The 18,437-nt window shown below is 41.5% G+C and overlaps 1 protein-coding gene across 1 annotated transcript; it reads left to right on the forward strand.

Annotated features, from left to right (window-relative positions):
- Positions 1-5,157: 5,157 nt before the first annotated feature.
- On the forward strand, positions 5,158-12,277 carry LOC311109096 (sonic hedgehog protein-like; the record flags this gene model as incomplete). The annotated part of the gene is made up of 3 exons (XM_084151900.1): positions 5,158-5,466; positions 9,456-9,717; positions 11,583-12,277. The coding sequence occupies 3 exons, from the start codon at positions 5,158-5,160 to the stop codon at positions 12,275-12,277; spliced, it is 1,266 nt and encodes a 421-aa protein (XP_084008026.1).
- Between the last annotated feature and the right edge of the window lie 6,160 nt (positions 12,278-18,437).

An 18,437-nucleotide genomic window follows, 5' to 3' on the forward strand; every position in this document is an offset into this window, starting at 1 on the left:
CAGTTCAAAGGGGGTTTGCCTGTCTAGCCTTTGCGCTTAATGTTTAAGTATTGGGAGCGGCTACAGGGAGCAAATAAAACATTTTTACAGGTACTGTGATTGTGCAATCTCCATTGTAACTGAAAAGAAAGGCCTTCAGGACATATAAATCCTTTCAATGCAAAGAACGACCAATGTTGTCTCCACTAAAAGGTTGATTGAATCGTGTTAAGTGATTCAAAGACATAGATATAAAGATAATTCCACCTGGGGAAAGGTTGTGGGATAACTGGCATAAGTGTGCCAGTTTCACCTTTACAGATTGTCAGATGTTCAGGTCAGGATAAAAGCCCTCAAGCCCTGAATCGGGACTCACCTGCTATTTGATACTACTAACCTTGTCCTTGGTGATGGTTTTCTATTGGGTCGAATAAAGGAACCTCCTTTTCCCAAACAAACCATAACAGAGAGCTATCTGGCACAGGGTGTGTGTGTGTGTGTGATTATTCTGCACTCTTAATCCATCAAACAGGGTTTCAAAACCTCAGACAGTAGGAGGACTTAGAACAGTCATGAAGGACTTGGACCAGCAAAAGCTCTGTTCAACCTTTTTCTTTCTGCTTCGCCACATGCTTGGTTAACACTGTATTGGGAGAAATTAGCCACCTGTTTTGCCTCAATCAGATCAGAGGCAATCGAGATCCTCCATGCCGGCTCGAACTGGTGAGGGGAACATGCTCAAACAGCCAGTGCTGTATTTGGGTATGGCTGATGTGGATGGGTGTTTTCAATCCAAGTCTATGGGATATGGCCCCAATGACATGGCAGAGAAAAGGGTTGATGAGAAGGTGGTGTAAGGTTAAATCCCAAATGGCACCCTATTCTCCATATAGTGCACAAAAGTCGTGCACTATGTAGGGAATAGGTTGCCATATGGGACAAACCTGTAGTCACCTGGAAGAGAGATCTATGGCCACAGAAAGAACTACTCCTCACAGTGGATTATCCATCACATGCAACAGGCCCCGTGGCGCTACACAATTTATAAGGCCCTCAATCCCTCCTTAATGATTTCATCAAACAACTCTCAATGTTGCTGTGTCACTCCCGGTAGCAGTTAGCATGGCTTTCTACTCCTGCTCTGCTGTCCCTGGTGAATATGTTCTACTATTTATGAGAGCTGTCTCTAAATGGGCTAGTCTCTACCGCTGTATAAATATTATGCTGCTGAGATTCTGCCCCAGTGTCCAGCTCATCCAGATATCTCACGCCGCCTCCCCCATCACTACCACCACCACCCCCTGTCCATGGCCTCGGGGTAGGGTGAAGTTGCCCCTAGATGCTGATCTTGTGTCAGTTTTGCATTTCCCCCACTAAAGGTTAAGGATCTGTACCTAGGGGAAATTTCACCCTGGAGGCCATGGCCTCTGTGCTATGTCGATGCTGGAGAAGAGATGCTGGGCTGGGCTGTGTTCTTGTTGTCAGCTGTGCTTCCAGTGGATTGGTTGGTTCCCTCTGAGCCCAGGCAGCAGCACAGCCTCCTAGTCCTCTGTACAGGTTGCATTATTCATGGGCTCCAGTCTGCATTATTTACATTGCTTACCATTTTTACATGTTACACATTTACAGGGAGGCCTTTTTCTCTTCTCCTCGTGTGATTCAGGTAATGTACCCTGTTGGTTCGACAGGCAACGGTACAAGGCGCACGTCACGGCGTCAGCCACCAGGGCGGATGTGGTGGTGGGGTGGTGGAGTCTGAGGGTGAGGGCTCCACCTGCCTCACCAATACCCACCACACCATGCGTCTGTCCCTGTAGTTTTGAGGCACCTGTGTGGCATCACTGGAGTGCCTGCCTAGGTCTATATCTCAGAGTAGTGATACCTGAACTCCTGTTCACTGCCTGTGACCTCAGCCCAAACACTGCCCTTGGTTTTGGAACGTCTCCTGCAGCTGTAGGCTAGTCCTCCCTGTGTTTACTCAGGACTTCCATGTTGACGGCTGCTGAAATGTGTCTACTGCCAAGACGACTGAGATTCTCCTGTCACTCTGCAAACAAATAACACAGAGGCATTTCAAGGATGTGCATGCGCACAGCTATACATAGATAATCACGTTTTTTTTTCTCGCTTAATGAAGAGGGGGACTCTCGGTTTGACCTGGCGCTCTGCCAGTTAAGCTGGTCATCTTTGGCAAGGGCTTCATCACGTTCCTGGGCACACTAGGCAGCAGGTAGCTTCACCTGCCCTGACTGAGATGGCATGAGCCACTGGCACAGGGTTGGCAGTGCTGGAGGTCTGCCAGGGCAGGTTTTAATTTGACCTAACCCGTCTCTCCTGTGGTTGGCAGGATCTCCCCCTATCTCATGTGCCACACAATGGTGGTGAATGTGGTCAAAGCAAAGCACAAGCAAGACCTATAGGCTTATTCTAGCATGCAAATAAAGGTTAAACTGAACTATAAATATTTCTGCATTATCACTATGATATTAAATACCAATTTTAACCAATAGTTCCCCCAGGACACATTTTGTAATGACACAGAATATTGATAGGCATTTTTATGATTAATCTCCAAATGCTAAGTAACCCATTGTTTGTTCGACCCAAATCAGCACCTCCTTTACTTAACAAAGGGTTTTGTGATTACATTCAAAGCTCCTCCCAATCGACTTTTCTTCAACCAAGCATCAGATTCTTTCTGTGTTGCTTATGTATGTAGTAACATTCATATATCAGTGCAGAAAAATACTATTGCCTTTACAATGGTCATTCACTGTGGCAATATCTTGGCAAAATCTTCAAGCCTCTCCCAATGTGTTTTATTGTGTCAGACCAGAGTGGTTCACTCATTGATACATCACAGACAAGGTTTTTACTAAGATGAACCCAGACAATAGTGATTAAAGCCATTTAAAAAGATCAACATCTATGTGAAACTCAGATATGGTCTGCAATACAGCATCAAATGGATACTGATGAACACTGGAGTTTTGGTCATCTCCAGAAGCATCCAATGGAAGACAACAAATCATTATCTGCAAAGGGGCCTGCTAAAAAAAGGCCTGGCCATGGAGGAGCAGAGGCAGAGCATTAATATGTCTCCCGAGACAAACAGACACCATCTTTGAGAGCGGTCCTGCAAACATGTGAAGACAAGAGAAAGTAAGACAATTACCACATACCTCGCCTGCTGCTATGGACCAGTGAATACAGTGGTTACCATGGCTTAATCTGTCAATGAAGTGGACTTTGGGGGAAAGGCTTTGTGGTCTGATCCCTGGCCCAAACAGACAGCAGCACGTTTGTGTACACTTGACAAGCCAATTCCAATAACCAATGGCCCAGGATGTGGAGGAAGGAGAGGCCTGGGATAACACCCTTAGAACACCCTAAGTCTCTTCCCCCCAAAACACCATTCAAACCAGGACACCCTTTTGTGTCTGTCTGATTTTATCCATATATTTTGGATTATGGTTCCATTGACTTGGGGGAATTTATTAAGATAGGCCTAAACATAATTATATTCCATAATAGGATGTTACTAGTTCGGAGTGAGGTTGAAATATGACATGTTTTGTGTGGATTTTTAAAAATGTTTGTTGCTATGGAATTCCCTTAGTTCTAAGGCTGAAAATCTGAACCTGTATTTATAGTCCTATGCTTCCACACAACATAAGTGTACTGTAACAATAAAAAAAATGTAATTCAACATTTGTGTTAACAGGTGTAACAAAGTAACAGAAAGGGTTTGTTACCGTTATAATTTGTGTGTCCACGTGTTTTGAAGTGGCGTTCCACTAATTACCTTTTGGCGAATTTTGGAAAGGCGCATGGAGAGCGCGCATTACGCATGCATCATTAACATATCATTAACTCTATCTAAAAGAACAATTGAACGGTGGCTCTAAAACGTGTCATGCATCCACATAGCCTATGTGTGCGCCATGGCATATGGCAGTGTCATGCGCATTGATTTTTGTTAATTATTTTTATGCAAGAAAATAAACGCTAGGTTTTTCACATCCACTGACATATCATATACGCTCATAGGATGTTCTCTTTTGATGCAATCTCAGACTGAAACGTAATTTGCCCTGCTACTTTCTGTTCAGACTGAAAATGGATCTACAATGCTGAAACTAGAATAAGGGGTATCATGCCCGAGTCAAATTATTTAAACAAAGGACATTTGGACATAGTTTAGCCTAAATTATATTTTGTATTAGCTGTTTTAAAAAAATAGTATTTTTATTCCTTGACCCGTCTAATTTCCAATCAGTGGCTCACCCATTATTTTCCCCAAAGTTAGTTTGTAGGCTATATCCAAATGAGCGGTTACGCACTGAGTAAATTATACATATGAGAAGCAATAATACTGGGCTATATGGTTAACTAATTGTACAACTTCTTGACAACGTTTGGCTTATTCATGCAGCCTATCGACCGAGACGCTCTAATTTAGACACTTACACAGTAAAAAAAAACTCCCAGAGTCAGAGACATGCGTACACCCATTTTCAAGCTATTTCCCATGAGTGGGAAGTCAATATGTACCTAAGTTTATCTAATAATTCTAGACACAACATTCGAATCACCCACACTAAGTCACATAACATAACAACATAGGCCTATAGGCTACGAGTTGGGTTTTCCCTCAACTGGGAATCTTGTTTTTAGTTTTAAGAACAGAGGAAGAGAGAAAAAAATTGTAATTTAAGTTTTCCCATGGAGTGCAGCCCCTCCCCTAAACCCACCCTTCAGGTGGAAAAAATCTTTAAAGATTTTTTTTACTCTTTTGTGTGATAACATCAGAAGGGTTTGTCTAGGCGAACCAATCAGGTCCCTCCCCTGCCATAGATCGGTGCTATAATACATAGCAGTAAACGCGGTCTGCTCGCACAAGCCGCTCTAGCTCGACTACGCAGAGATTCCGTGGTTAATTTTCTCACTTTTTACCCACGCAGCAACGTCTCTCCTTCGATGTGTTCCGTTATCATTTTGCAGAGGCGTTCATTTACGCACCTGCCACGGTAGTGATCGGGGGGCACGGTAGCCTACAGACGAACTAGAGGAGGAGACAAGGACATTGTGGAAGCAGCTGCGCGAGAGGGAGGGGAGATATAGAAACAAACGGCCGCCGGTTGATAACACACTGAGGCTCCGAGTAATTTAGATTTTATGGACGAAATGCTGCTGTTGACAAGAATCGTTCTGTTCGGGTTGATCTGCTTGTCCTTGGTGTCCTCTGGGATGGGCTGTGGACCGGGCAGGGGCTACGGGAGGAGAAGACATCCGAAGAAGCTGACACCTCTAGCGTACAAACAGTTCATCCCAAACGTCGCGGAGAAGACCCTAGGGGCCAGTGGCAGATATGAAGGCAAGATCACACGGAACTCCGAGCGATTTAAAGAACTGACTCCCAATTACAATACTGACATTATCTTTAAGGATGAAGAGAACACCGGTGCGGACCGGCTCATGACTCAGGTAAAATGAATAGCCTACCTTTTTAATGCCGCGCATCTTTTAGGACACTGTGTAACATAACCTTTCACATTGGATGCAGATTGCGCACCACAAACAAATGCATATTTACGTCTCAAGTCTGTTTTTATTTTTAAGTAGATGTGTGAAAAGGTTCCGTTTCAATCTCAGAGCATTGCACTTTTGATTAGGTCCTGCATGGGTAAGGCTTTCATAATAAAATCAGAGACATGACATAGGCCTACTGGCAGACCAGTAGGACACTCGGCCTTCACGATTGTGGCAGTTTATTTGAAATATTTATGTGGTCCTCTCCTCATATCTATATTTGTATCAAGGCCTTGTGGAGACGCACATCGGTTGTCTATGCAATACTATAGCATTAGGATATTCCGCTATTGCACCGTTAAGATTTAGATTACATCTTGTTTTAAATCTTTAATTTCAGTCATCTGATCTGACCTATGACTAAAACAGCGGCCTTATTTATGCATGGTTGGCGCATTCAGACATTTTCTTGCATACTGTTATTCAGCCTTTCGCAGTATAGTGTTTATCGGCGCATGAAGACATTGACATTTCTTTGAGAATGTTCTGAACACTATCACTACTTCATAAATGGGTGGGACGCGGCCAATTAGTGCAATGATATAGCAAGACGCACCGACTGCGCCTCCGGTAATGCATTTGCTTTGGAAAGACTGCATTAGTGGCAAACAAGCATTGTAGTTTCTGTGAATCAGATTTCCCTCAGTCGAATGCTAGTCTGTGATTTCGTTATACGATTCTGGGTGGCTATCTTGCATGCATTGTCCATAAAAATATGGGTCAGAAATGCAGTCTGGAGAGCATGTCACTCTCACCCATGAGGTTACTTGATTTCCAGCTGCTGTAGCCTATATTGGGTGTCTGTTGCACGTATTTTGCAATTGCTGTGTTGCTATTTTAATAAGAACGTCTATTAGTTCAGTCCGGCCACCTTAAAATGCCACTGAACCTGAAGTAGTGTGATGATGGAGGCGCGCGCGCCGGACTCCCTGAACCGTATACCGCGACATGGGCACGAGCTTAGATTAAATATTCACCCTGCCCTGCGTGCAGTCTCAACATATCTCTTAAATGCTCCCTTCCCTTCCTCCAATATAGCCTATTCGTTATCACACTTCAAATGGAGGCTAGAGTGAGATATATAACCTTCTATTCTGTCTATAGCCCTCGGCCACTGCCAGTTAAAGCTGTGGTTGAACAGAGAATTGTGCCAAAGACTCCGCTTTTTGACACACTGTGCGCTTTCATCTCCATTTACCGTCCTTTATTGGTCTGAAAGTAGAGGATGTATGTTGATTTTATTATGTTATCACTGCATAAAAAAATTCGCCAAACCATTTCCAAAAACAACAACAAATTAATGGCATTGTGAGTGACAAAATAAGCTCACTGTTTTATGCTTTGTGCTAGGCTATAATTCGTAGAAAGGTGAAATATTTAAAATATGACATATTTGCTATAGATATTGACCAGGCAAGGCAAAAGGAGGCTCATAGATAAACATCCCCGTGGGAATATGCCCCCTCCCTCCCTCCATTCATTTAACACGACCTGCCATCCAGTCTACATTATGCGGGAGTATTTGAATTTATGACCTTTGGTCAATGAGAAGAGGAAGCATAAACAAAGTTCAACAGACAATACATGTATTAAGTATGGAGTACTTACAGTATTTGCTGTTTAGTGGCGTACTGCGTAGCCCTATTGACGAGATGCACCTGCAACCACATCACGAGTTAGAGATAGACTGTTACAGCCTACAAACTTAATATCTGAATAATATGAAGAACTAATGGTTAGCATCTAGAATATGTTTGCCATCTTCTATATTGTATGATTGTTGTGCGTAATGGTCAATCCAGTGGGCTGTGGTGGGGACGGCGCTGACTCACTGTGGGTGCGCAGGTGCACTGAAAGTTGTAAACTATGGGATGGATTCCTAGCTGGAATAGAGCTCAGTCTCACAATTGTTTAAACAAAGTGTAATTTCAACGGAGATTAAACGTCTGTCTGTTGTGGTTTCCTATGTAAATCAAACTCCATTTAAAGTGATGATGACTATAAAAGCGTGATGCCCCCTGGCTGCACCAACTCATTTTGAGTGAGCGAGTTAACCAAGCAGCCCCCTCAACTACAAAGACAGTTCGTTTCGAGGAAAGTTAACGAGGTCATAGCTTTACAGACATTTTTAGCGCGCAGCCCAGACGTTTCTGTCGCGAATAAAAACATCACATGGTCGTCTGTAGCGAGCACAGCTTAATGGAAACTGAATATGGCCACTCAAACGACGCGAAATTGAGACGGACCAGCGGGTTGTTTGCACTGACAGGTACCTGATAAGTGTTTCCTCTAACCAATTCATTTGTGAGAAGATTAAGGGGCAGACTGCGGGCGAGGCTTGTTGAAAAACTTTCAGTCTGAGGACAAAGCGCCGGCGGAGGGATCCTGCTGGGCTTCACGGTGGTTGAACAGAATTTGGCTGGATTTGCGGCACACGACCCAATGAATTAATAAATAGTTTAGGCTTCACGGCTCTTGGCTCCAGCAATCCTACTCAGAATGTGCAGGAAAAGGTTTTGGCATGGCCACTTTGCATTTTTTACCCACTGCATGCTACAAGTGCGAGTATATTGTTGGTTTGTTTTGAGGTATCGCAGGAAAGACAGGTTAGGCTAATTGCGATATGAGGTAGGCTAACCGTATGACCAGCATTGGGGATCCTTACCAACAAACGGAAGAGGATGGAGAGTGGCCCATGCGTTAGGGATGTGTGTGTGTGGTGGGGGGGGTGGGCCTTTAGGGAAGAAAACCAAAACACCTCCAGTTGAGTAGTCCTGTCACGTCCCAAGAACTTGCGCGACAAGAATAATGAAACTTTCCCTCTGGTTGCGGTGAAAAGACTCTTTGTAATGTTTTATTTGACATATTGGTTAAGTGTAGAGAAGAGTTGTCTTGGAGAAGGCCAAGCATCTCCACTAAGGGTCCTTATATAGGTTAGGAAGTGCAACATTCCAATTATAAGACAACTATTTTATAACTCAGTTATTCCTTTAGATTATCCTCAATATCAATTATTTATTAAAAGAAAACACACGTCTTACTCTTGGTTTCAATATAGTTATATATTTTTTCAATTTTTTCAAATATATAATTAATTCCGGCATTTTCTTTTATTGGACAGAGTCTATCACGTTATAGCATCTTGAGAGAGAGTACAAATAGGCCATTGAGCGGTCGCACTTTTCCAAGGACCAAATCTATATGTTTTAGGCCAGTGAAGCGAATGCAATGGCTTATCAATTTTTAATCACAAGCTTCTCTATCTGACATGTTCCCTCAGACGCTGCTCGTCACACAGAATATTCGAGTTTATTCAAACAAACCATTCACATTGTTGTGTGTAGGCATATATCCCATAACATCACTCTCTAGAACAATAGATGGGAGGATATTGATTGAATCTCAATTAATCTTTAGTGTGGAATATCGGAGATATTCAGGTTCACCAGATGTAATGGAATGTGAAATGTTAACTATTTGAGTGATTTGTATTTTGTAATCCATAAACCTGTAGGGTGGTGTGTGTGTGTGTGGTGTGTACCTTGTTTCAGATCATAAATCCTGGTCTCTGGTCCACAAAGTGCACATATGAAGACGAACTATATAATGTCAACTCTATAGGATCATTGTTTTGGCCTCCAACCATGCATCTACAAAATCACATACCTTCAGGCGTGTGAATTAAGTTTAAGATTAAGAGCCAATAATGAATATACACTGTCTGGAACATAACACTTAATATCATATATCAAATATGAGCCTAATGTAGGCTTAATACCCAGGCCTGATATATCCTACATGAAGGAATTGGCATCTGGTGAGCATGATTAGTGAATTTGATATATCTAAATAGATGACTAACTGTTCCATTTTCCTTCCCCCAGAGATGTAAAGACAAGCTGAACTCCCTGGCTATCTCTGTCATGAACCAGTGGCCAGGGGTAAAGCTCCGCGTCACCGAGGGCTGGGACGAGGATGGGCACCATTTCGAAGAGTCGCTACACTACGAGGGAAGGGCAGTGGATATCACGACCTCCGATAGAGACAAGAGCAAATACGGCACGCTGTCAAGACTAGCAGTGGAGGCTGGGTTCGACTGGGTCTACTACGAGTCCAAGGCCCACATCCACTGTTCCGTCAAAGCAGGTAGGGTGTCAAGTCAAAAAGCTGTTGGTCGCCATCACTGACATCAAAAACGAATGTGAATGGGAAAGATACAATATCTTGGAAAACGTGATAATAACCTTTCCCCCCTTTTATTGATGATGCAACTTTTATTTTATTAATTTTTTACAAAGTACGCTACTCGAGCTAGATAATTAATTAACATATTATTGGGATGAAATAAACAACGTTTCTAGGATATTATATGATTCTATCTCGTTAGCCAACCCCCTTCTAGTTCAGAGTTCTACACAATGTGTCCTCTCGCTATTCTCTTGTTATTCACACTCGTTATACCGTGATCTTTTACCCTTTCATATCCATATTTAATATATATCTATATATATGTATTTCATAGTAGCTGTGTTATTTATATGGGTATTTGCTGCCTGTTCATGTTTAATGCATATCAGACTATTTCATGATCTTATATCGCCCCACACTGTCTCTTCGATGGAACCACGACCTTTTATTACACAAAACCTATTCCCACACTCATAAAATGCCATTGCCTATATGGAAAAAAGTTCCTGTACGCTAACTGATAGGCTATGGAATTCAAAATCACTGCACATCAAGAGAAGGCTATTTGATTTGTATTATTTGGCGATCGAAATAATCTATTCTAGGCCTATGTTTGCATCAGTGTTGGCCGTCCAAAATGTGTAGCCTAATTGATTTTACCAAAGTAGGTCTACTTTAGACAAATCTTTTGGGTTAAAATCATCTCTTGATTTTCCCAAAAACCTTATGGAAATCAACGTAGGCCTATTCTTCCAGTGGATCACATTTTCGTTTTGAATTTAATGGCAAATCTTATATTTAAAATTCAACACACACACGTGTTGAGATCATATAGTCCGTGTCATTAGGGGTCATGTGACTTTACTAAAGAGATTTGGACTTAGCAATGTTTAATTCGTTTGGGGCAAATCCGGTTTTCAATTGTCACCTTATTTCATGCCCCGGAATCTTAAAAGATTAGATGCAGAAATTCAGAGCGGGACGGTTCTATTCTGTGGCTGTGTGTGTTTACTGACTGTGATCCTGGAGATCGGAATGTGAAGAGTTCTCCCAAGACCCGAATTATTGTCACCAAGATTGACAACAAAGCGGGGGAGAAGTGGTAAAAAGAAGGGACATTGATGTTGGTCGACTGCAAGCATTTAGAGTCTGGGCCCTCATTTAAATTCAAATCTACATCTTGAGAGGCTTGGAAAAGTGGCTCCACTGGGTAAATAGTGTTTGCGGCGCTCTTGTTTTTTTTTTCTGAGTAGGCTATGTGTGTGAATTGTCACATAGAGGTTTCTGCACCTGAACAAATATGGGAAGAGTAGCTGGGAAAGGCGTAAATGTTCTTTTCCAAGAGTGGCTCTGTCCACAAGCTGATTTAGAATGACAATGTCCGCTCTTTATTGGTTTTTAATTAACGTTAGAGGAGCCAGGGCTTTCGGTTTTCTCATCTCACACAATGAGAAGCAGCCAATACGGCTTTTTGTGAAGGAGTTCCACATTCACATTATGCCAAATGAAAGCATATGGCACCATGTTTTATATGCGGGAAAATACAATGCAACCTCTGATGTTGAGTTAAAATTCGTTTTAATGAGAGATATGGACCAATTCGCCTAAAATCACAATGTTCATTCCTCTTTAAAACGTGTGGATATAGCCAATAGACTTATATGTGACAGTGGTTCATTCATAGGCCTATAGGCTGCACATGTTCCAAAGTGCTGAGCCCAAAACTTGTCCTGCTTTCACTGAGAGATCAAATAGCCTATATGGATATACTGTATATTCACAATCATATTTACAATCACTAATACAATCTTCTATTTCAACAGAAAACTCAGTTGCTGCCAAATCAGGAGGCTGTTTCCCAGGCACCGCTTCCGTGACTCTCAAAGATGGAAGCAGGAAGGCAGTGAAAGACCTCAGAGTTGGCGACAAAGTGCTGGCTGCCAACAGTGATGGGGACCTCGCATACAGTGACTTCATCATGTTCATGGACCAGGACTCGTCAACTAGACGAGTGTTTTATGTGATAGAGACTAAAGAAACGACCCAGAAAATCACCCTTACTGCTGCACATCTCCTCTTTGTGGTCAACAACTCAACGGATGATCTCCACAGCATGTCAGCAGTATTTGCGAGCAAAGTCAAACCTGGACAAAAGGTGGTTGTCTTTGATGATTTGCATAACCAACTGAAGTCGGTCACCGTGGGACGGATTTACATGGAGGAGCACGAGGGGTCCTTTGCGCCAATGACGGTTCAAGGAACCATCGTCGTAGATCAGGTGCTTGTGTCATGTTACGCTGTAATTGAAGACCACAATCTAGCGCACTGGGCGTTTGCACCTGTCAGACTGAGCTACTGGCTGTCCTCCTTGCTATCCCTGAAAGACTACTCCATGCCCAACGCCACCTTACATGAGGATGGAGTGCACTGGTACTCCAAGATTCTATATCAATTAGGAACGTGGCTCTTGGATAGCCACGCGCTTCACCCACTGGGGATGTCAATAAACTCAAGTTGAAGCAAAGCAAAATAAGACTAATCTAGGACAATAAACAATAGTAGAATGAAAAATACAAAGGCCCCAGCGATGTTGGGATATTTATTTCAGTGACTTTTACATGTGTGTCCCTTTTAAAGAATGAATGGAGCCTTAAAAGTTTTCTTTGAATAATTTATTCTCATGTGAACTGGCTGGTATCACACGGATGGATCCTAAAACGGTGTGACCAGCAAATTGTGCAGAATCTATTTTTGTATATCTCCAAGTTAACCGCAAAGAAAAATAAGATTATGTAAAAAGGAGCAAACTTCTTGTTCTGTGCATATTATGTGCAACTGACTGTTATATTTTGGGGATAAACAAACTTCGTGGGGTCCATAAATTATATTTTTATACACAGAATTGTACATTTGATTTTGACAGATCGTTACCGAATCACATTTCGTTATTTGAAATAGTGTAAGATACGAGAATATATTTTAATTTAAATAGTTGGGAAAAGTCTTGGAAATCTTGTACTGTTTTGTTTATTAAGAATTCTATTATTTTGGAAACGTTTCATTTAAGTTGTCAGATTGGGACAGATATTCTGCCTCGTATAATTATTGCCTCTGCTTTTGTTGTATTTCTTTTTTCTATTTTTATTTTAGAAAATTTGAAATGCACATTCTGACAATTCAGTAACAGTATAAGTAGTACAGAACAAAACGTTTCGTTGAATAAATTAATAAGTAACTCCTGTAAATGTACTAAAATGTATTTTTTCTTTTCATATTTTGTAATAGGGAAATAGTTTTATAGAAATAACATGCGGCAGATGCACAGTTTGGATAGTATATAATAGCGTTCCAGTTAACTTTCATAACAGGGCGATGTGTCAAAAATGTCTAGAGTTTATTATTTATATGTTTATTACAAAATGAGATAAAGAAAATATTAAAACCTGCAGTTGTTACATGTCTTTTTCCAATAGCTCTTGTAAATTGACATTCTGGGTCCATAAGGGAACCTAAAGACTACCAAAATGAAATGAATATTAGGCCTACTCAAAATCAGAATTCGAACTGCTACTTCAATTGCATAACTTTGGCGCAAATCTCCTTTTGACACCATGCATTTGTGTCTAAAATGCGAGTTATGGGCGTTTTTGACTCAACCCGTTCGATATAGCTATGAAGTACGTTTGATTTTTTCTCAAATGAAATGTGAAGTTTAACGTATTGAGGTAAAAGTGCAGGGTTTCCTCTGCTTTGAACTGCCCAATGTCTGCTTGCGAAATGTAGTGACCCTATGTCAAATTTAACGAGGTTAGCCTTTCGCAAATAACTTCTGAAAAACTTGCAGACAGATTAAACAGAACCGTGTTTGTTAGCCCTAAATCTGCTTTCAGACTGTGAGCATAGTGGCAAATCCGTTTACAGGAAACGTCGTTAAATCAGATATTTGCTCAATCACCAGACTGCTTATGAAGATTTCACTGCCACACAATACACAAATGCCTGTCAATTCAAGAAACAGCGACAGTTGTTCTCAGATAATGGCGAAGTATTGGAAGTCCTTCTGGCTGCAGCACCCGCATGCCCACTAATGCTTGGAATACAAGTCTACATCACGCAGAATAACCCAGTCTACCCACTATTTAGCAGTCAACACTTACTTCACACATGGTCATACAACTGAAAGAAAGGCTGGCAAATGATTTAGCTAATATTTAGGGTAAAAGCTTTTGAACATGTCTACCTTCAAAGTCTCAGTCTTCTGGTCATCATGACCCATTTGATTTTCGATATCCATCAAATCGATATGATTGAGCACCGACTGATAGGAATTAAATCCGCAGATTTTGACTCGACACAATAAAAACGGCCTCTAGTCAATCTGTTAACATGTGCAAGTGCGACACCATGTGGTTCAGGGATTTGAAATGTTTCCGTACACAGGCGACAGACAGAGCAACGGGGGAAACAAGCGTCATCGCTCCATGATTTAAATCTGGGGTGCAACACCATCACGATTAAAACATCACATTGACCTTCTCAATTGTCTAAATATTATTTATTTCATATTCCTATAAAGGAGTGAGTAGAAAAGATGGACCAGCAGCATACAGTGCCTTCGGAAAGTATTCAGACCCACCACAGTTTGTTACGTTACAGCCTTATTCTAAAATGGATTTAATTCAATTTTTCCCTCATCAATCTACACACAATACCTTATAATGACAAAACGAAAACAGGGTTTTATACATTTTAGCAATTTTATAAAAACATAAAAACATAAATACCTTATTTACATAAGTATTCAGACCTTTTGCTATGAGACTCGAACTTGAGCTCAGGTGCATCCTGTTTCCACTGATCATCCTTGAGATATTTCTACAACTTGATTGGAGTCCACTTGTGGTAAATTCAATTGATTGGACATGATTTGAAAAGGCACACACCTGTCTATATAAGGTCCCACAGTTGACAGTGCATGTCAGAGCAAAAAACAAACCATGAGGCCGAAGGGATTGTCTGTAGAGCTCAGAGACAGGATTGTGTCGAGGCACAGATCTGGGGAAGGGTACCAAAACATTTCTGCAGCATTGAAGGTCCCCAAGAACACAGTGGCCTCCATTATTCTTAAATGGAAGATGTTTGACCACCAAGACTCTTCCTAGAGCTGGCCGCCCGGCCAAAATGAGCAATTGGGGGAGAAGGGCCTTGGTCAGGGAGGTGACCAAGAACCCGATAGTCACTGTGAAAGAGCTCCAGATTTCCTCTGTGGAGATGGGAGAAACTTAGAGAACGACAACCATCTCTGCAGCAGTCCACCTATCAGGCCTAGAGTGGCCAGACGGAAGCCACTCCTCAGTAAAAGGCACATAACAGCCCACTTGGAGTTCGCCAAAAGGCACCTAAAGACTCTCAGACCATGAGAAACAAGGTTGTCTGGTCTGATGAAACCTACGGTGAAGCATGGTGGTGGCAGCATCATGCTGTGGGGATGTTTTTCAGCGGCAGGGACTGGGAGACTAGTCAGGATCGAGGAAAAGATGAACGGAGCAAAGTACAGAGAGATCCTTGATGAAAACCTGCTCCAGAGTGCTCAGGACCTCAGACTGGGGTGAATGTACACCTTCCATCAGGACAACGACCCTAAGCACACAACCAAGACAACGCAGGAGTGCCTTCGGGACAAATCTCTGAATGTCCTTGAGTGGCCCAGCTAGAGACCGGACTTGAACCTGATCGAACATCTCTGGAGAGACCTGAAAACAGCTGTGCAGCGACGCTCCCCATCCAACCTGACAGAGCTTGAGAGGATCTGCAGGGAAGAATGGGAGAAACTCCCCAAATACAGGTGTGCCAAGCTTGTAGCGTCAAGCTTGTAGCGTCATACTCAAGAAGACTCGAGGTTGTAATCGCTGTCAAAGGTGCTTCAATAATGTACTGATTAAAGGGTCTGAATAGTTATGTAAATGTGATATTTCAGGTTTTGTTTTTTTGCCAAAAAAATCTAAAAACCTGTTTTTGCTTTGTCATTATGGGCTATTGTGTGTAGATTGATGAGGGAAAAAAATAATTTAATCAATTTGAGAAAAAGGCTGTAACAAAATGTGAAAAAGTCAAGGGGTCTGAATACTTCTAGGAAGGTATACAACTTTTGGTAAATTGGTAGGATGCCCCAGGAGACTAAACTTTAGGTGAGATTGCTGATGCTAAATTGCTGGTCATGTACTATAAAAGGCTCTAGCTGGGAAAGTGGTGCAATGGTAATGTCGCATACATCATATCTGACATATATTTGACATATACAGTGCCTTCAGAAAGTATTTACACCCTTAAAAAAAATTTATTTATTTTTTTAAACATTTTGTTGATACACATTGGATTTAAAATTGATTTAATTGTCTTTTTTTAACCAATGATCTAAACAAAATACTCTAATGTAAAAGTGGAAGAAAAATTCTAACATTTTTTAAAGATGAATGAAAAATAAAACACTACTATATCTTGTATTCAACCCCCTGAGTCAATACATGTTAGAATACACTTTGGCAGTGATTACAGCTGTGAGTGTTTTTGGGTAAGTCTCTAAGAGCTTTGCACAACTGGATTGTACAATATTTGCCCATTATTCTTTTAAAAACTCGCCAAGTTCTGTCAAGTGGTTGTTGATCATTGCTAGACAGACATTTTCAAATCTTGCCATAGATTTTCAAGCCAATTTAAGTCAAATCTGTAACTAGGCCACTCAGGAACTTTTCAGTTATTGACCTGCTGAAAGGTGAATTTGTCTCCCAGTTTCTGTTGGAAAGCTCAGCTCAGGTTTTCCACTAGGATTTTGCCTGTGCTCAGCTCTATTCTGTTTATTTTTATCCTAAAAAAACTCCAGAGTCCTTGCAGACGACGAGCATATCCATAACATGATGCAGCCACCGCCATGCTTGAAAATATGAAGAGGGGTACTTAGTGTTGTCTTGTGTTGGATTTTCCCCAAACATAATGCTTTGTATTCAGGATAAAAAGTTAATTTCTTTGCCGCATTATTTGCAGTATTACTTTAGTGCCCTGAGTGGTTTCTTTCCTCTCCAGCAACTGTTAGGAAGAACGCCTGTATCATTGTAGTGACTGGGTGTATTGATACACCATCAAAAGCGTAATGAATAACATCACCATGGTCAAAGGAATATTATTAATTGTCTGCTTTTCTTATTTTTAAAAATAACCTGAGTATGTCTACCTCTGCTAAGCTTCCCAGTAAAGCAAGAAAAATAATCAAGCATCCCAGACATTTTTTAAAGATAGCCCACGTTAACATATGTAGCTTAAGAAACAAGGATCATGAAATCAATAATTTGCTAATAACAGATGACATTCATATTCTGACAATCTCTGAAACTCACTTAGATAATACCTTTGATGATACAGTGGTAGCAATACAAGGTTATAACATTTACAGAAAAGACAGAAATGCCAATGGGGGCGGTGTTGCGGTCTATATTCAGAACCACATTCCTGTAAAGCTTAGAGAGGATCTCATGTTAATATGACTACAGGTTCACCTGCCTCACCTAAAGCCCATTTTGGTGGGAAGCTATAGACCGCCAAGTGCTAACAGTCAGTCTCTGGATAACATGTGTGAAATGTGTTATAATACACAGTGGGGAAAAAAAGTATTTAGTCAGCCACCAATTGTGCAAGTTCTCCCACTTAAAAAGATGAGAGAGGCCTGTAATTTTCATCATAGGTACACATCAACTATGACAGACAAATTGAGAGAAAAAAAATCCAGAAAATCGCATTGTAGGATTTTTAATGAATTTATTTGCAAATTATGGTGGAAAATAAGTATTTGGTCACCTACAAACAAGCAAGATTTCTGGCTTTCACAGACCTGTAACTTCTTCTTTAAGAGGCTCCTCTGTCCTCCACCCGTTACCTGTATTAATGGCACCTGTTTGAACTTGTTATCAGTATAAAAGACACCTGTCCACAACCTCAAACAGTCACACTCCAAACTCCACTATGGCCAAGACCAAAGAGCTGTCAAAGGACACCAGAAACAAAATTGTAGACCTGCACCAGGCTAGGAAGACTGAATCTGCAATAGGTAAGCAGCTTGGTTTGAAGAAATCAACTGTGGGAGCAATTATTAGGAAATGGAAGACATACAAGACCACTGATAATCTCCCCCGATCTGGGGCTCCACGCAAGATCTCACCCCATGGGGTCAAAATGATCACAAGAACAGTGAGCAAAAATCCCACAACCACACGGGGGGACCTAGTGAATGACCTGCAGAGAGCTGGGACCAAAGTAACAAAGCCTACCATCAGTAACACACTACGCCGCCAGGGACTCAAATCCTGCAGTGCCAGACGTGTCCCCCTGCTTAAGCCAGTACATGTCCAGGCCCGTCTGAAGTTTGCTAGAGTGCATTTGGATGATCCAGAAGAGGATTGGGAGAATGTCATATGGTCAGATGAAACCAAAATATAACTTTTTGGTAAAAACTCAACTCGTCGTGTTTGGAGGACAAAGAATGCTGAGTTGCATCCAAAGAACACCATACCTACTGTGAAGCATGGGGGTGGAAACATCATGCTTTGGGGCTGTTTTTCTGCAAAGGGACCAGGACGACTGATCCGTGTAAAGGAAAGAAAGAATGGGGCCATGTATCGTGAGATTTT

This window comes from Coregonus lavaretus, assembly GCF_964263955.1.
Source record: "Coregonus lavaretus genome assembly, chromosome: 34".
NCBI lineage: Eukaryota > Metazoa > Chordata > Actinopteri > Salmoniformes > Salmonidae > Coregonus > Coregonus lavaretus.